This window comes from Panthera pardus, unplaced genomic scaffold (genome assembly GCF_024362965.1).
Source record: "Panthera pardus isolate Hobbes unplaced genomic scaffold, ASM2436296v1 HiC_scaffold_13, whole genome shotgun sequence".
In the NCBI taxonomy this organism is placed as follows: Eukaryota; Metazoa; Chordata; class Mammalia; order Carnivora; family Felidae; genus Panthera; species Panthera pardus.
The window spans coordinates 103,102,087-103,124,580 of NW_026526688.1; the positions used below are offsets into that span (position 1 = coordinate 103,102,087).

The window sequence follows — 22,494 nt, forward strand, 5'->3', positions numbered from 1 at the left end:
AGGAAGTACTTGTTCTTGCCTCCGTAGTCTTTCCCTGTGGTCCTAGGACACGATGTGGGGCTGTAGGGCCCTCTTCAGAATTCTTCCCAGGAATTCCAGCAGTTGATAAGAAGCATAGGTTGTAAACCATGAGATACTTATCTTTTAGCTTTCCTAAGTTTTCTCTATAATGGGATATTTTGCTTTTATGAACCTTCACAATTACTTCCTTACTGATCTCTCTGTATAAAAATATTTTCTTCCTCACTTCTTTCCAGACCATAAATAACTCAAGAAGAAAGGATGTCTTATGTACCTGGCACCTTGTTCAGTGTTTGGCACAAAGGAAGAGCTCAGTTAACATTTGTTTGTTAACTTTTACTGCTGCAGTTCTACGTCTGTGCCTCAGCCCTGCACTTCACACCTCTATCTCCCTTCCCGGCATCTGGCTCTTCTCCCCTTATCCTACTTTCTCTCTGAGTCTTGTTCTGTCTTCACCAACTCTTGGTGAGTTTTCGCTCCAACTCTGAAGGCATTTATCATATGAGCCCCCCGTTTCCTCTTAGCATTGTGCTATCTTACATTGCAGGTTACTTTTACCCATAATTAATTGCCACTCAACTCGATTGTAAGCAGCAGAACAGTCTGAATCTACATTAAACATCTTTGTACTTTCAGTGTACTTTTGGTGTGTTACACACAACAGGGACTCAGTATTTGTTGACCATGACAATTCATGTCTTATCTTCTAGGCTGATATGTGCTGTTGCTAGATGCTCCTGGCATGTTGCCATATTACATCTTAGCTAAATTTCAGTAGAGGATGGGGTATACAGTTTGTTAACTGCTTTGGGGAACATTGCACAGGAAGTCATTTTCATTTTGTTGCAGACCAACAGGAAACAAGGCTTAGTTGCCAAACTAAAGTAAGAAAAGCAACCAAGCATATTATTTCTCCCTTAGGGGCTTTCATTATTCTAGGAATCATTAGCTGCGCCTAAGATCGTGGAAATTATCCCAGCTATCTCAGTTGCACATGCAGAGGAAATTTTGATAGGAGGAAGATGTTCACTCTTTTGTTCCAGTTTTACTTTTCATTGTCTTCTGTATTGCTTTTGAATTTATCATATCTTCTAATCACCTATCAGATGCATTTTAGGAGATCCACTCCTTCCTTTAGTAAAATGGGCCTGGCTTCCTGAATCAAAGACTACTCTTATCTGTAGTACACATTGTTGGCCATTTCTATGGTTCAGTATTCTTATTATTGGCAGTAGTGATGGTGGGAATACAGGGTAACTTACTTTAAAATCTGATCCTCTTTCAAGCTTATTCTGTAGGCATGACCATCTTTTAAAATTAGAGTGCCCTAGTCTTGGCCCCACTATGAACTACACACCATGAGGATCAGAGGGGAGGAGATGACAGAATGGAAACTGTATTCAGATCCTTGGCATGTTTTAATTTCACATTGCTTTTCCATGCTAATTTAATTTCCTTCCAGAATGAAAGTTGGCAATCATGTAGAGAAGCGGTAGAGGAGGTTGGAATCACTGCAGCTGAAATGCATGTGAAGGTCCCTAATCCATAGATCATTGACATAATGAACTCTAAAACTGTTAATAATCTTTCCCCTCTGTAATGACAGCCCGCATTTGGAGAGCTTTCACCTGTGGGTTCTGTGCCTGACTCTGGTTCTGCCTTGTTGAGGGAGGCTTACTGCAGCTGTGCTGTATAGATACTGCGGAACGAGAGCTCACGTGGCACGTGCCACAGACCGCTCCTTAGGGCCAACCCGGGGCCTTCCACTTCCACCTGCTTCATTTCACCCTTTGCAAATATGGAAACACACCAAACCACAATATGCTCTGTATTCCTCAAATTTTCAGCCATAGCAGAGGATACTTCTGTATGTATGAGAACGACCAACTAATTTCAGTTAACATTTTCGTTGTTTGCAAAAGACAACAGAACAGAACGATTTTGGGGAATCCAGCTTTTTTTATCACTAAATTTCAGCCTTGAGGGAATGTGCATGCCCACGCTGGGCATTCTGCTATTAAAGTGTGCAGACAGACCCCCTTTGCTCACAGAGCAGGCTGTGGCAGACGCGGGGGCCGTTCCCCCAACAAAGGCTACATTTTTTTTTTCTTTACAGCTAGGTTAAATGCTTCAGATTTATTATCAGATGTGGCATGGATGATTCAAACAAAACAAATGCCCTTGAGTTTAAAAATAGAAGTGGAGAGACTAAATATTTGCACTTAAAAAGGAAAAGAAAATAACAGAAATCTCTGCGGCAGACCGTTCCTTGAAATTATCCTCACTAAATTATAATCATGCACTTTCCACTCTCTGTAATTAAACATTAGATTTCATTTATTCCAGATGCATTTGCCTCAAGTAAATTCAGAATGCCCGTCCTTCTTTTTGGGGATTGTAAATTTATTTCATGGTTTTAGCCTACATGTGATTGGGTTCATTGAAGAGTTTTTAAGTGAATCTTAATGACATTTTTTTTCCATTATTTGCTTGGTGTGGCCTATTGATACAGATGAATCTGATCTTACTGAGTTTACAACATGTAATATCTGTAAGAGCTGAATGATATATTTTGCAAATACATTCACATGTTTTTGTAAGGAACTTGCAAGCCCTTGGTGGCTGGTTGTGGAGGAATGGAGAAATTTGATTTGATCATCTCACTCACAGGTAGACTGAACTGTTGGCTGCTGTTTCTGAGGAAACTACAGCACTGATAAAGGTCACAATGTCTTTAATATACAGGACAGCTTCTATTTCAGAGAGTCTTAGTTCATGAAAACCTGAAACAGCGTTTTATTTACCAGATTTGCAAATCCCTTACATTAATGGGATAATATAGCTAAACCATAGTCTATAAATCTAAAGGCAAGCTTTTTAGTGGCTTGGAATATTTCCCTACTCTTAAGACAAGATTATCAATTGGGATTGTGGTCAAGTACATCTAATATATTTTTTAAAAGAAGTAAGAAAGTAACCAAATTTATTTACTTATAATCATTGTTTACACAATTTCCAAAAATAAATTTTTATTTTCACTAAGTGAGCCAGTGGATTAACCAAGATGATAAATTGACTAGCCGGTCATATGTAATTAAAGATAAATTTTGCGAAATGACACTAGTGAAGTTGTAACAGACACCATAGGGCAAGTTTTATTGCTTTTACTATACTCTGCTTTTGTGGTAATAGAGGTTGGCCTGGGTGTTTAGTTGATACATTGGTAAATTATTTAAACTTCCCTTTTTCCTTGCTTGCCATTAGACTGTTTTACAATCCTCAAACATTTCTGCAGGTTTGTGGTAAAAGCGTATGCCAGGTCAGTTTGACTATTTATTTTAACTACACTAAAGGCTCTACAGAATAAAATGTTTAAGTTAATACCGAAAATAAAATCTTCGAATGAGTTGTATGTTTGCAGTTATCCATCATATGCTCTACTCTCTACCCTTTAGGAAACAACACAAATGCTTCGTATCTCTTCATTGGCATTTTCTTTAAAACTGATCTCCATTTCATCCCCTATGCTTCCTAGTGTCCCCTTTCCCTCTATGGGATGGGAGAACAGAGAGCCCGGCAGAGAAGATGGCGGAGAGGAATGGGAGAAGTGACCCTGGTCGTCATTCCTAAAACATCCCCAAGAAAACCGCTCTCCGCTCTTCCTGATCTGTAGCTTTTACCCACTCTCCAGAGAGGGGGCAGCAAATATAAAAGTAAATTTTTATATGTAAAAGATTCTTCTTTTAGAACCACTGCTCGTTTGCCTTTATTCTAATATGAACTAACTGGACTCATATAATGTTTCCAAATAGTTTGACCTTAAGTGTGTGTGTGTGCGCACGTGCCATAAAAATGAATTATATTTAAAATTATTTACTTTACAGTACCCACACCTCTCTCAATCTTTGTAAGGATAGAATGCATGGTTAATCTTTGGACAATTATATTTCAAAAACAATTTCTTTTAATCTAGGACACACGGGTTTTCCAAAGAATAAAACTATCCAATAATCTAGATTATCCATAATCTAGACTAAAGGTATATCAAACCATTAGGTCATTTTTCTTTTCTCACTTCAGTCTTGGCAGGATCTGAAAGTGTGTGCCAGATATGCAGATGCTTCTGATGACATGAACAGCGTCAGAGTTTTAAATTCGCATCTAAAATCAAGTATAGGATTTATATATGTAATTCATCAGAATTTTAATTGAAACAAAGTCACTCTTCTCAATAGGATAACACCATCTAGTTTTCCTAGGCTGTGAATAATTGTGGAACCGAGTTGACTGCTGTGCCTAGAAAAATAAAAATATTTGGAATCATCCTAGCAACTTCCTACTTCTATTGGAACTAGACCCTTGATTATAAAAAGATAGCATGGTTTCTTGCTATAGATAGGTTGCCTAGATTACTACCAGATGCCCATGACAAAAGAAATAATGCTGAAAGAGAAATTCTAAGGAATGTTATTTAACTTAAACTCTAAATCTAGATAAGCTCTGGATACCTAGAAGTAACAAAAATAAATGAGAGGAAAAGTTATGCCATTAGAGGGCACTTTTGTAATCTTAGAAGAAAAGTCAGTTCTTATAGACTAGCTTACCCAAGTCTTACTCATGAGAGGAATGTATTTTTTTAGTTGTTTATTTAAAGTGACTAATTCTTAAGCTGAGTGTCTGAGAGAGAACATTTTATTGGTAGGGGAAAAATCTATATAATATTAAAACAATCCTTTAAACAATATCTAAGTAAAGCTTTAAAGTTGAATTGGTGAATAGAAATTGTAAAAATATACACAACATGTCTGCGCAATAGTTTTTTGACCAGCTATAGTCAATGCTTCCTTTAAGTGGAGTTTATTTAAAGTAATTCTGCCTGTAACCTGATGAAATTGGTCAAATGATTAACTTTCCCTAATAACAGAGTAAGCTTTTTCCCAACAGTAGATGAGTGTTATTAGATAACATTTGAAAAAGATAATCCTGTAAAATATAAAGATCTGTGCTTTTGGATCACACTATTTTTTTCCAGTTTTATTGACAAATAGTTGTCACACATCACTATAAAAATATAAGATGCATAGCATAATAGTTTGATCTATATATATTATAAAATGATTACCACCATAGGCTTAGCTAGCATCTATCTTCTTATATGTATACAATGAAAAAAAAAGAAGAAAAGAAAACAGGGATCATAAAAATTTTAAACACCTTTCCAAAAATTGTCTGTCTTGTCTATAACATATAGCAATTAATATGGTTAGAGTTGTTTCAGAAACAAAACATTGGCCTCATAGAATTTTAGCTGGGGAAATAATTTTATATATATATATATATATATATATAGAGAGAGAGAGAGAGAGAGAGAGAGAGAGAGAGAGAGAGTTGAGTCTACTCTCTGTTGGTGGTAATCCAAATAAAAACATCTACCTGAGCTAGTAGTGATCCACTAAAATAATTCAGTAAGAAAAATGTAGTGTCAAAAATATGAATGAAGAATCTAAGATTTTACTCTACTTGTAAGTTAACAAGTTAACCTGTTATACATAGTTTCATTGATACTAGATGGCATCAGACTACTGGGTTGGAGACAAAAGCAATACTCAGAGCAACTCAGAGCAATAGCAGAATCCACAGTATTATCATTTTCTCCCCCTGGCTCACTGACTTCCAATTTCCACAGGATGAAAAGAGGGCCAGATAGCACTAGCCCCCAAATAGGGTTGTTTTTTTTTTACAAGAGAGAAGCCCTGAGCTTGGGGAACTCAGATCTTCCCTGATATAGTGATCATGCCTGCTCCAGAAGCTTTATCTACCAAGGCTTTTCATTACACAAACATCCTTGAAAAGATAATCTGGCACAAAGCAGTCAATTCTTCTGCTTCCAAGACATGCAAAACCAATCACAGAGACCCATGGAGAATCATCTCTCACCACTTACTTTGTAGAATCCTGTCATCTTAAGTTGTTCACTGTTATTTGTTTATTTATAAATTAAAAAGTAGCTGATGTGGAGAATATACAATAATCCTACTTTTCATATTTTTAAACTTACATATGGTAAATAGTTTGTATTTTTTACATCATATTGTATCACTATGTGATCTTACCTGTCCAAGCTTCAGTTAGATCATTTTTGAAATGAGAGAAATAATAGTGCCTGTGTCATAGGGTTGATGTAGCATTACATGAGATAATATATATATATATATATATAGCATTTAGAAGAGTACAGCATGTTCAAAACAAACTTTGTTAATATTGTTATTTTTAACTCAAAATTCATTTCTTATCATTAGCTGATTCAATAAAGAGAAAGTTCTGCCAATGGATGGCTGAGGATACTGGAAAAATTCCCACCGGTGATAATTAGTGACTTGTCTGACTCTGGAGCTGACTTAAATATCCCAAATATCCTGGGGCACTGGGCAGCCTCTTCTGCTCAGTTATGGTGGTACTGTGCAATTGACAACTTCATGGGCAAACATAGAGCCTAATGAGGTAAAGCTGTGCATTAGAGTGGGTCTAGAGCAAACACACCTGAGTATCTCATGTTCAAGTGCTGCCATGGCATGTTGGCTCTAAGTTCCTAATAAGTATAGAAAGCCAAATTCTAACCATTTCTAAAGAGACAAATCTTATTATCTAGTTGCTTCTGCTCTCAGGGGGCAAAGTTTCAGGGACACTGCTACAGAGTAAACAGGACATATTGTGCTGAAATAATAATTATTTCTTAACAGGGGCAGCAAAGCAAATTCTAGCATATCAGATTTTGCATTTCTTTTAGCCACAGGAGGAAGGGCATCAGAGGGGAGGAATTAAAGGTTGTGAGTAGAGGTCCCATTTAGGTTAGCCAACTATGTCCATGCTTGTTTCAAATAGGTTCACTGAGTTTTGATTTTGATATATCTAGCCATCTTTTGTAGTTATAAGCTTCATCTGCTATTAGTAACTAATGTGAGCTCCTGCTTCACATCCCCAACTGCCCTTGGATCTCATCCTGACAATCATTCGGATATCTGAGGTTCAGATTACTTAATAAAACTTAAGAAGGCCTGGCCTTACTTCTAAACTGCTATCTAGTTGGGAAGAGGAGTTGAGTATTCAGTCTCAGAATCACCATTCGTTTTCAAAGTTTAGAGATCATCATCCAAACCCTTCAGAAAATTGAGGTCCATCTGGAGTGCTTAAGTGAATTGCCTTAGATTACACATCTAATTAGTGCTGAAACCAAAAAGTCAAATTTCTTAGCTCTCAGTCAAGTTTTCATTCAATTACAAAACAATCGAGAAATAAGGATGAAAAATAAGAGCCCTTGTAAGAAACTGTTATGCCTTTGTTGAAAATATTACAGAGGAGAAACCTTTGGGCTCTACAGTCATCTCCACCTGGATTTCTATCCCTTCTCTGATTATGTAAAAGGAGATTTATTATTATATAAGAATAGTACCTACTTCACAGATTATTGCGAGGGCTAAATGCAATAATGCAGTTAGCGAATTTGGCGCCTTTTTTTGCACATAGTAATTCTCAATTACTGCAGCTGTCTTATATGGAAAACTGCAGAACAAATGGCAAAAAAAAAATGTTTTTGAAAAAGGAAGTTAAGGAGCGCCTGGGTGGCTCAGTCGGTTAAGCGGCCGACTTCAGCTCAGGTCATGATCTCGCGGTCCGTGAGTTCTAGTCCCACATCGGGCTCTGTGCTGACAGCTCAGAGCCTGGAGCCTGCTTCAGATTCTGTCTCCCTCTCTCAGACCCTCCCCTGTTCATGCTCTGTCTCTCCCTGTCTCAAAAATAAATAAATATTAAAAAAAAAAAAAAAAGAAAAAGGAAGTTATTAAATTTGCTTTTTGGGTAAGCTCACTGTGAAAAAGTTTCTTCTCACATTCTCATAGAAAAGAAAAGTTTATTCCCTTCAAAAAAAAATTTTTGGTTGTATGAATCTATTTTTGATAGCACTCCAAGGAAGATAAAGTTAAAGTCAAAGGATGGTTTAAGTAGAGGTGATCTCGTAGCTATAGGAATGACTCTTTATAATAAAACTGGTGTTCATTTCATTTCAAATTATTGCAAATATTTCCATTCGACTTTCTCACTATTTGAAGCACTTATGTGTAAAAACACTGTCTTTCCCTAATGCTTGAATTCCCTGATGTATGTTGTCAAAGAGATAAAGGAGAACAACTCCTTACAGAGTTCTTTCTGTGAGAGAGAAAGGCACCAAATCCTCAGCAGAAGCAAAGCTTTCACCAGCACTTGACATGAAAAGAACTTGCCTACCTTAGACTTCCTGTTAGGGACACTGAGACGTGTAGAAGATAGTGTCCTTGACAATGTTCCTATAGCAATGTGCAGTAGAGAGTGATCCATAATTACCTAGAGGATCTTTGATAAAAGACAGTTTGAATGCCAAAATGTAACTCTATGAAAATATTCTGTTGGAGTAGTAAATACATAACTCTATGGGAGGTTAAGACAAATGACCAACGATACAACTTTTCAGTGGTCTCATTTAACCTGAGAGTGGTAATCCAAGCCCATTTCTATTACAGTAAAAGTTTTTTTTGTTTGTTTGTTTTGTTTTTTTTTAATGTTTTGTTGAAGAGTCTAGTAATGAATGATAGTTAGACATCAGCAAATAACAACCTTTATTTTGGACAAATTGCTTAACCTATGAGAAAATTAAACTTTATCATCTCTAAAAATCTCTGATTTATGAAAATCTGATCTTGGGAATCAGAATAATACTATACATGTATAATCTTAGTCAAGTTTCAAGAAAGAATAAAAATAATTGTGCAATGGTAATTTTCTGGCTCTCAGTGAGTCTCTACGATTTATGTTATAGTTCAGTCATTGAGACATTTGTATACACATTTCTGCAATAACCACATTGGCTTTTCTGCCCATATTGAAGTGGGGATTTTCTCTCTGAATACCCAGGGAAGTTAATGCATCAAGAGTCCTTTTATTTCAAAATCTTTTATAAATCCTAGTGAATTTGTTATCAACTCTATTAAATAGTATGGGGAAAAAAAACAACAACAGGAAAGTTATATCCGAAATGCATAATATAGCTCTGTCTGTCAAAACTAAAATATTCTTAACCCTTTAGAACATTTGCAATGTGCCCAAGTGTCTATCCACAGAACTAATGTAAGCAATCATTTCTTTTGCCCCAGGATGGTGCCTCTCCATTGGTGTCTGCTGTGGTTGCTACTACCACTCAGCTCAAGGACTCAGAAGTTACCCACTCGAGATGAGGAACTTTTTCAGATGCAGATCCGGGACAAAGCATTTTTTCATGATTCATCAGTAATTCCAGATGGAGCTGAAATTAGCAGTTATCTCTTTAGAGACACACCTAAAAGGTATTCTCCCTGCAGTACTCTCTTTATCAATAAGCTCATAAATGATACTAAAAAAGAAAGTAACTTTTTAGACTTAGATTAGATAACTTGCAATCAACCTCTGAATAACATTGCCTATTTTCTCTAAGAAAAGAAAATGACAGTGCAACTTCTAATCATTAAGTAGAGTCTGTTTGATCCTTACTGATTGTGATCTCTCTGGGGATAGAGAGGACAATCTTTGTAGTTCTTACATTTTGGAATGATTATTTTCTTATCTTTAGGATAGCAGGAAAATTTTAAGAAGGACTCTGTAGGATTATGATGAAATTAATCTAAAATAAGGTTCAGAAAAGGGGCATAGGAAGACCCTGAACTCACTTTCTCCCTTTAACACAACAAATCTATAGCTGCATGTAGAACAGTTCTCTCTGAAGAAGACCTGAAAACTAGCTGAAGAGTTCCTTCACACAAAGGATAAAAAGGCCGCTTAGAGATGGGTAAGAGAAGCAGAGAAATGGTCTTGCCAAAAACCCCACCCCTAGTGTGGTAACTCACAAAGAGGAAGGCTCTGACAAATATATAGCATATTCCTGAGGAGCAAGGGGTTTGAGCCCCATATCAGGCACCCCAACCTTGGGATCTGCATGCACCAGAGAGACAAGCCAAAACACCTGGCTTTGAAAACCAAGAGGGCTTATTTCTAGGAGACCCAAAAGGCTATAAGAAACTAAGACTCCACTCTTAAAGGGCATATGCACAAATTTACTCACCCTAAGACACAGTGAAAGCACAGTAAGTTGAAAAGTTCCTGGACCACGTGCAAAGGAGATTCATTAGCTAATCTCAAAGTCTTCTAGAGGGAAAGGGGTCTCTTAGAACTCTTTCCAGGCATGGAGGTGCTGGCAGGTACTATTTTTGCACTCTCCTTCTACCTTGCTAGTACCACTTAGTCCACATTTGTGCCCTCCCATGGCTCCATCCTGCTAAACCTGGCAGGCAGGCATGCCCCAGCCTGGCACTGCACCACACCCTGACTAAAGCCAGCAGGTGTGCACGGGCCACAAAGGGGATGGCCCCTTGAATTCCTGACCAGGATGGTTACATTTCTGAGCGCCATGGGACTGAAACAATCAGAGAGACTGTCATTAGCAGGTTACCACCACCAGGGCACTGCATAGACTAAGACTGACACACCCCCAGTCTCCCTGTGACCAATCCTTCAAAACTGAGAGAGACAGCTCTTTCACCTAATGCATAGAAACCAACACAGTCGAGCAAATGGGGGGGGGGGGGAACAGAGGAATATGTTGCAAATGAAAGAACAAGATGAAACTGCAGGGGTGGGGGGAATCTTAATGAAACAGAGATAAGTTATTTACCTGAAAAAGGGTTCAAAGTAGTGGTCATAAAGACACTCACCAATCTTGGGAATAGAATAGGTGAACACAGAAAATTTCAACAAAGAGATAGAAAATATAAGAAAGTACCAAACACAAGTCCTAGATCTTAAAAACTCAATAACCTAACTGAAAAACACACTAGAGGGGTCAGTAACAGACTACATAAAGCAGAAGAAAGAATCAGTAACCCAGAAGATAGGGCAGTGGAACTCACCCAAAAGATCAGTAAAAAGAAAAAAGAATTTTAAAAAGTAAAGACAGTTTAAGGAACCTGTAGGACATTAAGTAGAACAACATTTGCATAATAGAGGTCCCAGAAAGAGAAGAGAGAAAGGAACATAAAACTTATTTGAAAAAATAATGGCTATAAACTACCCTAACCTAGAAGAAAAACACACATCCATGTCCAGAAAATCCAGAGAGTTCAAAATAAGATGGACCTGAAGAGATCCACACCAAGATATGTTACCTTAAAATGTCAAAAGTCAAAGACAAATAGACAATGTTAAAATCAAGAGAAAAACTTGTTGCAAATAGGGGAATACCCATAAGATAATGGCAGATTTTTTTAGTAGAAACATTGCAGGCCAGAAGGGAGCGCATGATATATTCAAAGTGCTGAAAGCCAAAAACTTCCAAGACCAGGAAGATTATCATTCAGAAAAGAAGAGAGATAAAGAGTTTTCCAGACAAGCAAAAACTAAAGGAGTTCACTACCACTCAACCAGCCTTATAAGAAATGTTCAAGGGACTTCTTTAAGATGGAAAGAAAAGGCACTAACTAGTATTAAGAAAACATATGAAAGTAAAAGTCTCCCTAGTGAAGGTAAATATAGTGAAGTAATCACTTAGAAACCTCACATGAAGACTAAAAGACAAAAGAAGTAAAAAATAGCTAAAACTACAGCAATTACTTAAGGTACACACACAATAAAATGATGTAAAATGTGACATTAAAAGCATAAATTGGGGGACTGGGGAGTAAAAAATGTAGTCTCAGAATGTATTCATACTTAACTTGTTATCAACTTAAAATAGACTGGTGTATATATATATATAGGTATTTGTAAATCTTATGATGACCACAAAAGAAAAAACAAGATTACAAAAAAGATAACGAAAATTGAATCTAAACACTAAAGCAAGTCATCAAACCACAAGAGAAGAAAGCAAGGGAGGAAGAAAGGACAAAAGGAGCAAAACAGCCAGAAAACAATTAACAAAGTGGCAGTAAATACACACCTACTTATAATTACTTTAAACATACAAGGACTAAATTTAAACATAAATGGACTAAGTTCTCTAATCAAAAGACAATAGAGTGCCTGAATGGATTTTTTAAAATATTGTATGCTCCTTACAGGAGATTCATTTTAGATATGAGGACACACACAGAGTGAAAATAAAGGCATGGAAAAAGAAATTCCATACAAATATAAACCAAAAGAAAGCTGGGGTAGATATTGCTTATATCAGACAAAATAAACTTTAAAACAAAAAAACTGTAATGAAAGACAAAGATGGGCATTACATACAGGGTTCAATCCAGCATAAAGATTTAGCATTTGTAAATATTTATACCATCAATAGAGATAGGAGTACCTAAACATATAAACAAATAACAGACCAAAGGGAGAAACTGACAACAATACAATTATAGTAGGGAAAGTTAGTACCCTATATTAATCAATGGATGCATCATCCAGACAGAAAATCAATATGGAAACATTGGCCATAAATGACACAATAGACCAGATAGATGTACTGGGTATATATAAAACATCCCATCTATAAGCAGCAGAATACACATTCTTCTCAAGTACACAGGATACATTATATGTTAGGCCACAAAAAAAGTCTCAGTAAATTTAAGAAGATTGAAATTATATCAAACATATTTTTACACTATAATTGTATGAAACCAGAAATCAATCCACAAAAAGAAAACTGGAAAAAATCACAAATACATGGAGATTTCAAAACATGTGACTGAACAACCAATAGGTCAACAGAAAAAAAAAACAAAAAATACCTTGTGACAAATGAAAATGGAAGTGTAACATACCAAAATTTACGGGATGCAGCAAAAGCAGTTATAAGAGGGAAGTTCATAGCAATACAGCCTACCTCAAGAAATCAGAAAAATCTCAAATAGTCTAATTTTACACCTAAAGGAACTAGAAAAATAGGAACAAATGAAGCCCAAAGTTAGAAGAAGGAAGAAAATAATAAACACCAGAGTGGAAACAAATGAAATAGAGACTAAAGAGACAATAGAAAAGACCAAGGAAACTAAGAGTTATTCTTTGAAAAGATAAACAAAATTGATAAACCTTTATTTAGTTTCACTCACTAAGATAAAATGAGTGGACTCAAATAAATAAAATCAGAAATGAAAAAGAGTAAGTTACACTTGATAACAAAGAAATACAAAGGACCTACTATGAGACTACTGTGAACAATTATATGCCAATAATTTGGACAATCTAGGAAAATTGGATAAATCCCCCAAAACATACAATCTTTAAGACTGAATCATAAGGAAATAGAAAATCTGAATAGATGAATTACTAACAAGGAGATTGAATCAGTAGTCAAAAGCATCTCAACAAATAGAAGTCCAGGACCAGAGAGCTTCATTGGTGAATTCTACCAAACATTCAAAGAAGATCTAATACTTATCCTTTTCAAAATATTTCAAAAATTGAAGAGGATGGAACAGTTCCAAATTCATTTTATGAGTCCAACACTACTATGATACTGAAACCAGATAAAGACAACACACACATAAAAGAAAATTATAGGCCAATATCCCTAATAAACAGATGCAAAAACCCTCAACAAAATATTAAGAAACGAAATTTAACAATACATTAAACATATCATACACCATGATCAAGTGGGATTTATTCCAGGGATGCAAGGATGATTCAACATCTATGAATCAATCAGTGTGACACCACATTAACCAAATGAAGGATAAAAATCATCTCAATAGATGCAGAAAAAGCATTTGATAAAATTCAACATCTATTTATGATAAAAACTCTCCACAAAACAGGTATAGAGGGAATGTACCTCAACATAATAAAAGCCACATATAACAAGCCCATAGCTAACATCATACTCAATGGTAAAAAGATGAAAGTTTGTCCTCTAAGATCAAAGACAAGACAAGGATGCCAACTTTTGCCACTTATGTGTAACACAGTATTGGGAGTCCTAGCCCAAGCAATTAAGAAGAAAACAATATAAAAGGTGTCCAAATTGGAAAGGAAGAAATAAAACTGTCACTGTTTGCAGGTACGATTTTTTATATATAGAAAACCCTGAAGATTCCACCAAAAAAACTGTTGAAACTAATAAATAAATTCATTAAGGTTTCAGGATACAAAATCAATATACAAAAATCTGTTCTGTTTTTATACACTGAAAATGAACTACCAGAAAGAGAAAATAATAAAATAATCCCATTTACAATTGCATCAAAAAGGTTAAAATGCCTAGGAAAAAATTTAACCAAGAAAGTAAAAGACCTGTACACTGAAAACTGACACTGATGAAAGAAATTGAAGAAGACATAAATAGGAAGATATTCTGTTTTCATGAATTCGAAGAATTAATATTGTCAAAATGTCCATGCTACCCAAGGCAATTTATAGATTCAATGCAATCCCTATCAAAACTCCAATGGCATTTTTAACAAAAGTAGAACAAATAATTCTAAAATTTGTATGGAACCAAAAAGATCCTGAAAACCAAACCAATCTTGAGAAAGAAGAACAAAGCTGGAGGTATTATGTTTCCTGATTTCAAACTATATTACTATACTCCAAGGTATAGTAATCAAGACGGTATGGTATTGGCATAAAAACTGATACATAGATCGATAGAACAGAATAGATGGCCCAGAAATAAAGCATGAACTTATGGTCAATTAATTTACCAATAATATACAATTTTCCAAGAATATACAATGGAAAAAGGACAGTTGTTTAGTAAATGTTGTTGGGAAAACTGGACAGCCACATGCTAAAGAGTGAAACTGGATTACTAAACTCCTGAAAGAAAACATAGGTAGTAAGAGTAAGCTCCTTGATATTAGTCGTAGCAATGTTTCCTCCCCTCCCCCTGGATCTGCTAGGGCAACAAAAGCAAAAATAAGCAAGTGAGACTACATCACACTAAAAAGCTTCTGCACAGTGAAGGAAATCATTAACAAAATAAAAAGGCAACCTACTGAATGGGAGAAGATATTTGCAAATCATGTATCTAATAAGGGGTTAAAATCCAAAATATATAAAGAGTGTATACAACTTAACAACAAAAACACAACCAACCTAATTAAAATATGGGCAAAGGATATGAATAGACATTTTCCAAAGAAGGCATACATATGGCCAACAGGTACAGGGAAAGATGCTCAACATCATTCATCATCAGGGAAATGCAAGTCAAAACCATAATGAGATATCTCCTTACACCTCTCAGAATGACTATTGTCAAAAAGACAAGAAATAACAAATACTGGCATGGATGTGGAGAAAAGGGAATCCTTGTGCACTTTTGGTGGGACTATAAATTGGTGCAGCCACTATGGAAAATAGTATATAGGTTCCTCAAAAATCTGTAAATAGAACTATCATATCATCCAGCAATTCTACTTCTAGGTATGTAGCCAAAAAACCCAAAGGGTTGTAATGTACAGCATAGTGACTACAGTCAATAATATTGTATTGCATGTTATGTAACTTCACATGGTTAAAGGGATAAAGTAGACTTACTGTGATGGTCATTTCACAATACATACATGTATCAAATCATTATTATGTACATCCAAAATTAATATATTGCATTTTAATTATATCTCAATAAATATAAGGATATTATTATAAGGATAATATTTCTTTGAACAATATGATTACATTCTTAAAATATTAAACCAAACTATAGTAAAAACTATCACTGTTCATTTACCTTTACTCCATCAACAGATTGGGTTCATACAATGGTTATAAATATTTTAACTTTAAAAATGACTATATATATATATATATATATATATATATATATATATATAGTGTATATTGTTAACACATGCCATGCAGCCTGGCCAGAGGAAGAAAATTCTACTCTCCAATATATATTTGTTTATTATTTCTTGTCTTTCCCCTTCCACCCCCCACAAATAAAGATTGGGGGCTTTGATATTTGGATGAAATGTTATCTTACACTAAGTGGAGAGGTGCAGAAACAATAGAAACATCATTTCTAGGTGTCAAATATGCAATGGGAGGCATTCATAGACATTGTTGATATTACAACTAAAGATGAAATTCCAGATATAATTTAGCAGCAGTGGATAGCTTTTTTCATTAATTATTCTTAGGTTTACACATAAATTCCAAAGGCTAAATGGTTCATGGAGTGTTTATCCCTCAGTTTTGGCATTATAATTTGGGACCATGTTTTCTTAGTTATTCATTACATTTCTGTCTCCCTCACCAGCCAGTAAATAGTTGGAGCACATAGATCATGCCCTGTTTTCCCTGATTGCTGTTCTCTTCCACAAGTGCTCTGCGCATGGTAGCCAACAAATGTTTCTCAAATTGTTAAAGTTTATTCAGATTATCTTTTATCCCAAATCATAAGTACTTCCATATGAAAATGTTGAGTTAGAGGGACTCCCTGCTGTTTTATATGTATAATGAGTACCTTGTGGAATGCAAGAATTGTTTTATTTGTCATTGGTTGCCTATGGCCCGTATTTAAGTTACTAAGACAGTTTCTTTGGGAAATAAGCTACTTTCTTGTTTGAAGTGAGAACAGAAGGTAGCGGATGAACTGACATTGATTTCTGCTTCCACAGCTAGTGCTGCTACCCTCACAAAAATCAAAATGTAGTCGTTTTGAACATTTTTTCACTTACGTGATGCCAAATTGTTTTGTTTTATCTATTTCTTTGTAATATAGATGAGTTCAGTTGTGTGTATAGTGTTAACACATGCCATGCAACCTGGCCAAAGGAAGAAAATTCTACTCTCCAAAAAGTAGACTGAATTGAAAACTCAGCCACCTGACATATGTCTTGAAGGATGCTTATGGTACATATAACTTTCCACACAGTAAATACTTCAGTCATCTGGTTGTTTTTTCAGGATGACATCTGGCTTTACTATTTCGTGAATAGGTTGTTTTTGCTTTTATAGAGTCTTCACTTTATTTGTCCTCCCACTGCCCTACCCCCACCTTCCTTCTTTTAATTCATATTTGAGGGGGGACGAAGTACTTCTAATGCCATTCAGATTCTGTATCTTTCGACAGAATAGACTCTAGGTGTAAGTATCCTGGGTCTGGAACAATAGGGTTAGTGCTAGGTTTCTTGGGTTCTGTTCATCAATTTAGTAATTCATTCATTCAAAAATATTTAACAGGTACCTACTACGTGCAGCCATCAGTGCTAAATTCTGGGAATACAATGGCATGGCAAATGAACCTTAAATGGGCCTGTGTGGGGAAATTGACAATCAAATAATACAAATATACAGTCACAAATTTCAATAAGTGCCCCAACTGAAAAGTACAGGAGGACACTTTGAGAGTATATAAGAGAACCTGATCCAGAATGAGGAGTCAGAAAAGGCATATTGTGACACTTATGTGTAAGGGCAAAGGGGTGTATTTCAGGCATACGAGAAACATCCCAGAAGTTCTAAGATAGGGTGGATCCTGGAAAACTAGGGGATCCCACGTGGTTTGAGCATAGAAGACGAGAAGCCAATGAGGCAGGCAGACCCCCCCCCCCCCCACCCCCACTGAGGAAGTTTTAGACTCTGCAAACAATTAAGGACTTTTCCCCAAAAGCCTAAAGTCTAAGCTTATTCATCAATTCATTCAACAAATACTGATTAAGAATTATTTTAGTCTCTCAGTCTTCACCAATGAACCTTGCCCTCTTGTAGCTTTCATTCTAGTTGGGGGAGATAGAAAAATAAAGAAGTAAACAAAGAAATATAATATGTCAGGTAGTGATAGCTGCTTTGAAGGCAAATGAAGAAGTGTGAAAGAAAGCTTCTCGGGAAGGAAGGTGATATTTTACATAAGGGGTCAGGGTAGATCTGTTAAACGAATGAAAACTAAAGCAGCCAGTGATTTTTCCAGTGACTCTTGATTGTAAGTCTTAGAATGAATGATCTCAGTCTGAACTGGTCCACTTCCCCATAGGTATTTCTTTGTGGTTGAAGAAGACAATACTCCACTATCAGTCACAGTGACTCCCTGCGATGCACCTTTAGAGTGGAAGCTGAGTCTCCAAGAGCTGCCAGAAGAGGCAAGCGGGGAAGGCTCAGGTAAGCAGCAGAATGAATCTGGCCCCAGACCTCTGAATGGATAGCTAAAAGGCTTATGAAATATACATCCTTCTGTTAGTAAGAAGAAAGAAAAAACAGCATGAATGCGTATGTGAAGAAGCTGGAGACTTTGCAGTGGAGATGAGGGAAATGGAAGGTGGCATCAAATGATGGTGATCTTAGTTAAATGGCTAAGGGAGACAGATGTGGAGACTGAACGCGTGAGGAAAAATGGAGAGGTTTGGACTAGGCTCTCTAGCTGTGGTTTGCAATCTTACCAAACATTGGAATCAGTACCGGGGGCTTTAAAAACTATTGATGCCTGGATCCCACCCTTAAAGGTCCTGATTTAATTGTCCTGGAGTGTGGACTGGATATTGGGACTGTTTAAATTTCCCCCCTCTGTGATTCCAATATGCAGCCAAGATCTCTGGGGAATAAAGAATGGCACCAAAAAGAGGAGCAAGAAGGCATTTAGCACCAGTGCAAGTCCAGGATGACAAGACAGTCATGGTGTGCGTGAGGTGTGCGTGAGGCATTTAAAGAAAATGCAGCTGGTGGAAAGCAAATACCGAGACACAGGGAAATGAGAAGAGTCCATATACAAATCTGGTGTGATCTCCTTTTAAGGGGTGAAGGCATCATAGCTTAAAGATGAAGCCTTGGTGACTGGTGCCAGGCGAAGGATGCCAGCAGGCTGCTCCACTCACAGTGATAAGAGGACGTTGTAACTAGGAAAATATGGGAAGTACAGCAGAGGAGATAGAGAATAAAGAGCCACACGAGATTGTGTTAATCTCATGGTTTGGGAATATGAAAGTCTACATACCTCACTCAAGCTGCAGTAATAAGCTGAACAAGGTTCATTCCCACCCTGGCAACCCAGTCCTTCATCAATTCCTGTCAGCTTATCTGGCATTCGTGTGATATCTGAGGTTAACAATAAAAAGAAAAAATTAGTTTAGTTTCAATATTTTCCTCCTATTATTTCTGTGCATGTGTTCTCTACACTGAAAATTAGGTACTCCTACTGGACCTTTATATTCTATATTTTAATGAGAGATTGTCCAGTCCTAGATATAAGAGCAAAATCTGTGAAATGGCTGGCCATCAAAATGCAATCAGGTTGAATCCTTTTGATAAGGAGATTGACAGTAGGGATTAGTCTCTAAAATGTTTACAGTCTTTGACCTAAAAATTCCACCAATTGGAGTCTATCCTCAAGCCTAAATTTAAATTCAGAAAAGCTTAACATATATATAAGAGCACTATTTTAAATGATCAAAAATTGACCAACAACATTATTTTTATGATATAATATTAATATAATAATAACATTGAGAAAGACTGGATTCAAAAATGAAGGTTTGCCTGGGAACATATATGTATGAGAATAAATGTTATTAGGTTATAGAGAAAGATGAAATAAATCAATTGCATAGATGGAAATGAATGAAAATATTAGTAAAAGACTGTCTCAGGATCAAAAAATATTAATAAAGGACTGTCTCAGGATCAAAAGTTAATGATTTTTTTATCTTATTCTTTTTCTCTATTTCCCAATTATCTACTGGGAACATTATTAGTTTTATAACAGAGAAAAAAGAAGAGTCTAAAAACACAATTTAAGGTCAGCAAGCCACAGTACACACCCTGACATGTAGCTTGTATTTCTCTCATGTCTTCTAGGTGACCCAGAGCCTCTGGAGGAACAGAGGCAGCAGATCATTAATGAGGAAGGCACAGAATTATTCTCCTACAAAGGCAATGATGTGGAGTATTTTATATCTTCTAGTTCTCCGTCTGGTTTGTATCAGTTGGAGCTTCTTTCAACAGAGAAAGACACACATTTCAAAGTCTATGCCACCACAACCCCAGAGTCTGATCAGCCCTACCCCGAATTACCTTACGACCCAAGAGTAGATGTCACGTCCCTGGGACGCACCACAGTCACCTTGGCCTGGAAACCGAGCCCTACAGCGTCTCAGCTGAAACAACCCATTCAGTACTGTGTGGTCATCAACAAAGAGCACAATTTCAAAAGTCTCTGTGCTGTTGAAGCAAAACTGAGTGCAGATGATGCTTTTATGATGGCTCCAAAACCCGGGCTGGACTTCAGCCCCTTTGACTTTGCCCACTTTGGATTTCCTTCAGATAATTTGGGTAAAGAACGCAGCTTCCTAACCAAGCCTTCCCCCAAACTGGGGCGGCATGTCTACTCGAGGCCCAAGGTTGACATTCAGAAAATCTGCATAGGAAATAAGAACATCTTCACCGTCTCAGACCTGAAACCCGACACGCAGTATTACTTTGACGTCTTCGTGGCCAACAGCAACAGCAACATGAGTACGGCTTATGTGGGCACCTTCGCCAGGACCAAGGAAGAGGCAAAACAGAAGACGGTCGAGCTCAAAGATGGAAAAGTGACAGACGTATTTGTCAAACGGAAGGGAGCCAAGTTTTTGCGGTTTGCCCCGGTCTCTTCACACCAAAAAGTCACTTTCTTCATTCACTCTTGTCTGGACGCTATCCAGATCCAAGTGAGAAGGGATGGGAAGCTTCTTCTGTCGCAGAATGTGGAAGGCATTCGGCAGTTTCAGCTCAGAGGAAAACCTAAAGCCAAGTATCTCATTCGCCTGAAAGGACACAAGAAAGGAGCATCTATGTTGAAAATACTAGCGACCACAAGGCCGAGTAAGCAGCCATTTCCCTCTCTTCCAGAAGACACAAGAATCAAAGCCTTCGACAAGCTCCGCACCTGTTCTTCGGCCACGGTGGCTTGGCTGGGCACTCAGGAGAGGAACAAGTTCTGCATCTACAAAAAGGAAGTGGATGATAACTACAATGAAGACCAGAAGAAAAGAGAGCAAAACCAATGCCTTGGACCAGATACAAGGAAGAAATCGGAAAAGGTCCTCTGTAAATATTTCCACAGTCAAAACCTACAGAAAGCAGTGACCACAGAAACAATTAAAGGACTTCTGCCTGGAAAATCTTATCTGCTGGATGTTTATGTCATAGGACATGGGGGGCACTCGGTGAAGTATCAGAGTAAAGTCGTGAAAACCAGGAAGTTCTGTTAGTTACCTCACAGAGAGAGATACTATTACATAGAACTGCAGGAGAGACACGAAATCACTTTCAGTATAAACTGACTACTCCCACAGCTGAGAGAAGTTGTGACTGGTGCTGGTACTGGGGAAGGAAGGATATCAACTTGTGTACATGGATGTTTATATGAGTAACTGTTGAGGAGCCTTGTTCTAGGGTGCCCCGATGGCACCTAGTGTGTGTCTGCTGCCCGTGGATGTCAAAGATAGAGGACATCTTGAAGGAACTGCCATCTCTTGCTTTGACCACTGCATGAACTGCTTCTAAATTATTTTATTACCTAAAAATCTAAGATAATGCCATTCATTGCACACATCCACAAAATGCAAATCATTCCTCTCTATAGATGCTAGGATATATATAAATTATTTTATAAAGTCGTTTTAAATGTCAGTGTTTCTATGATTGTAAACTATTAAATTCTTTTCCTGTTAAAGTACAGATCTAATCTAAGTATATTAAGTGGACAGCCCTCTAGTCAGTTATATTGCTATTGTAAATTCTTATCTGTTGAGTAAAATGTTTAAATACTATATGTATCTCATGTACAAAGTTGACATACATTATATTCATGTACATAAAATTAAAGATATTAGATTATATACTGTTCATTTTCCCAAGGAGCTACCACGGTGTATTCAATTTCTATTCTGCCCACAAAACTGCGTCTTTATAGAATTTGGCACCAGAATTGACCCTTTTTTAACAGTTAAGAAAGCATGTTGCATCTCTCTAAAGTTTCTGTGGCATTAGAGAGAGTTGCTACAATTTGTATTTTGACACTGAATTGGAGCCAGAGCCAGGTATCAGCAGGGTTGAGGGAGCTCTAATAGATTTGTTTTAAAAGAATAGGATAAGCCAAACACTGTAGCTTGGTAAGTGTTCAACACATCGTTCTTAATGACCTAAAATGTATTTCATTTATTTTAAAAATAAGCATCTGTTTTAAATACAAAATTGGGACATTGCAAGTATTTTCCATCTTCTTGAATATTAGCAAAATAATTATTTTAATTTCAACCCGAAGCAATCTAGCAACCACCAGTTAGGACTCGAGCTAGAAATGAGGAAACGACAGAAGCTACTGTTTTGTAACATTAACAGTCTGATACTTTGATTTGTCATGAATTTTTACAAAGTAATTTAGGTGTAAGATAAAATATAGGCAAATAATAACAGAAACCGTTTAGCAAAGACTGCACAAAGAGCCGCTTTAGATGGTTTCATTCTCCACAGTTCTATACATGAGATGTCATG

General features: G+C 36.7%; 1 protein-coding gene across 1 annotated transcript in view; it reads left to right on the forward strand.

Annotated features, from left to right (window-relative positions):
• NDNF (neuron derived neurotrophic factor) overlaps nt 1-21,864 on the forward strand; it is a 38,382-nt gene extending 16,518 nt beyond the window's left edge. Inside the window, exons 2-4 of the mRNA XM_019418765.2 lie at nt 9,207-9,395; nt 18,002-18,126; nt 19,816-21,864. Of these exons, the coding sequence (XP_019274310.1) occupies nt 9,208-9,395; nt 18,002-18,126; nt 19,816-21,209 (1,707 nt within the window). The 5' untranslated portion in view covers nt 9,207 and the 3' untranslated portion in view covers nt 21,210-21,864. The remainder of the gene's footprint in view (nt 1-9,206; nt 9,396-18,001; nt 18,127-19,815) is intronic.
• The last annotated feature ends 630 nt before the right edge of the window (nt 21,865-22,494 follow it).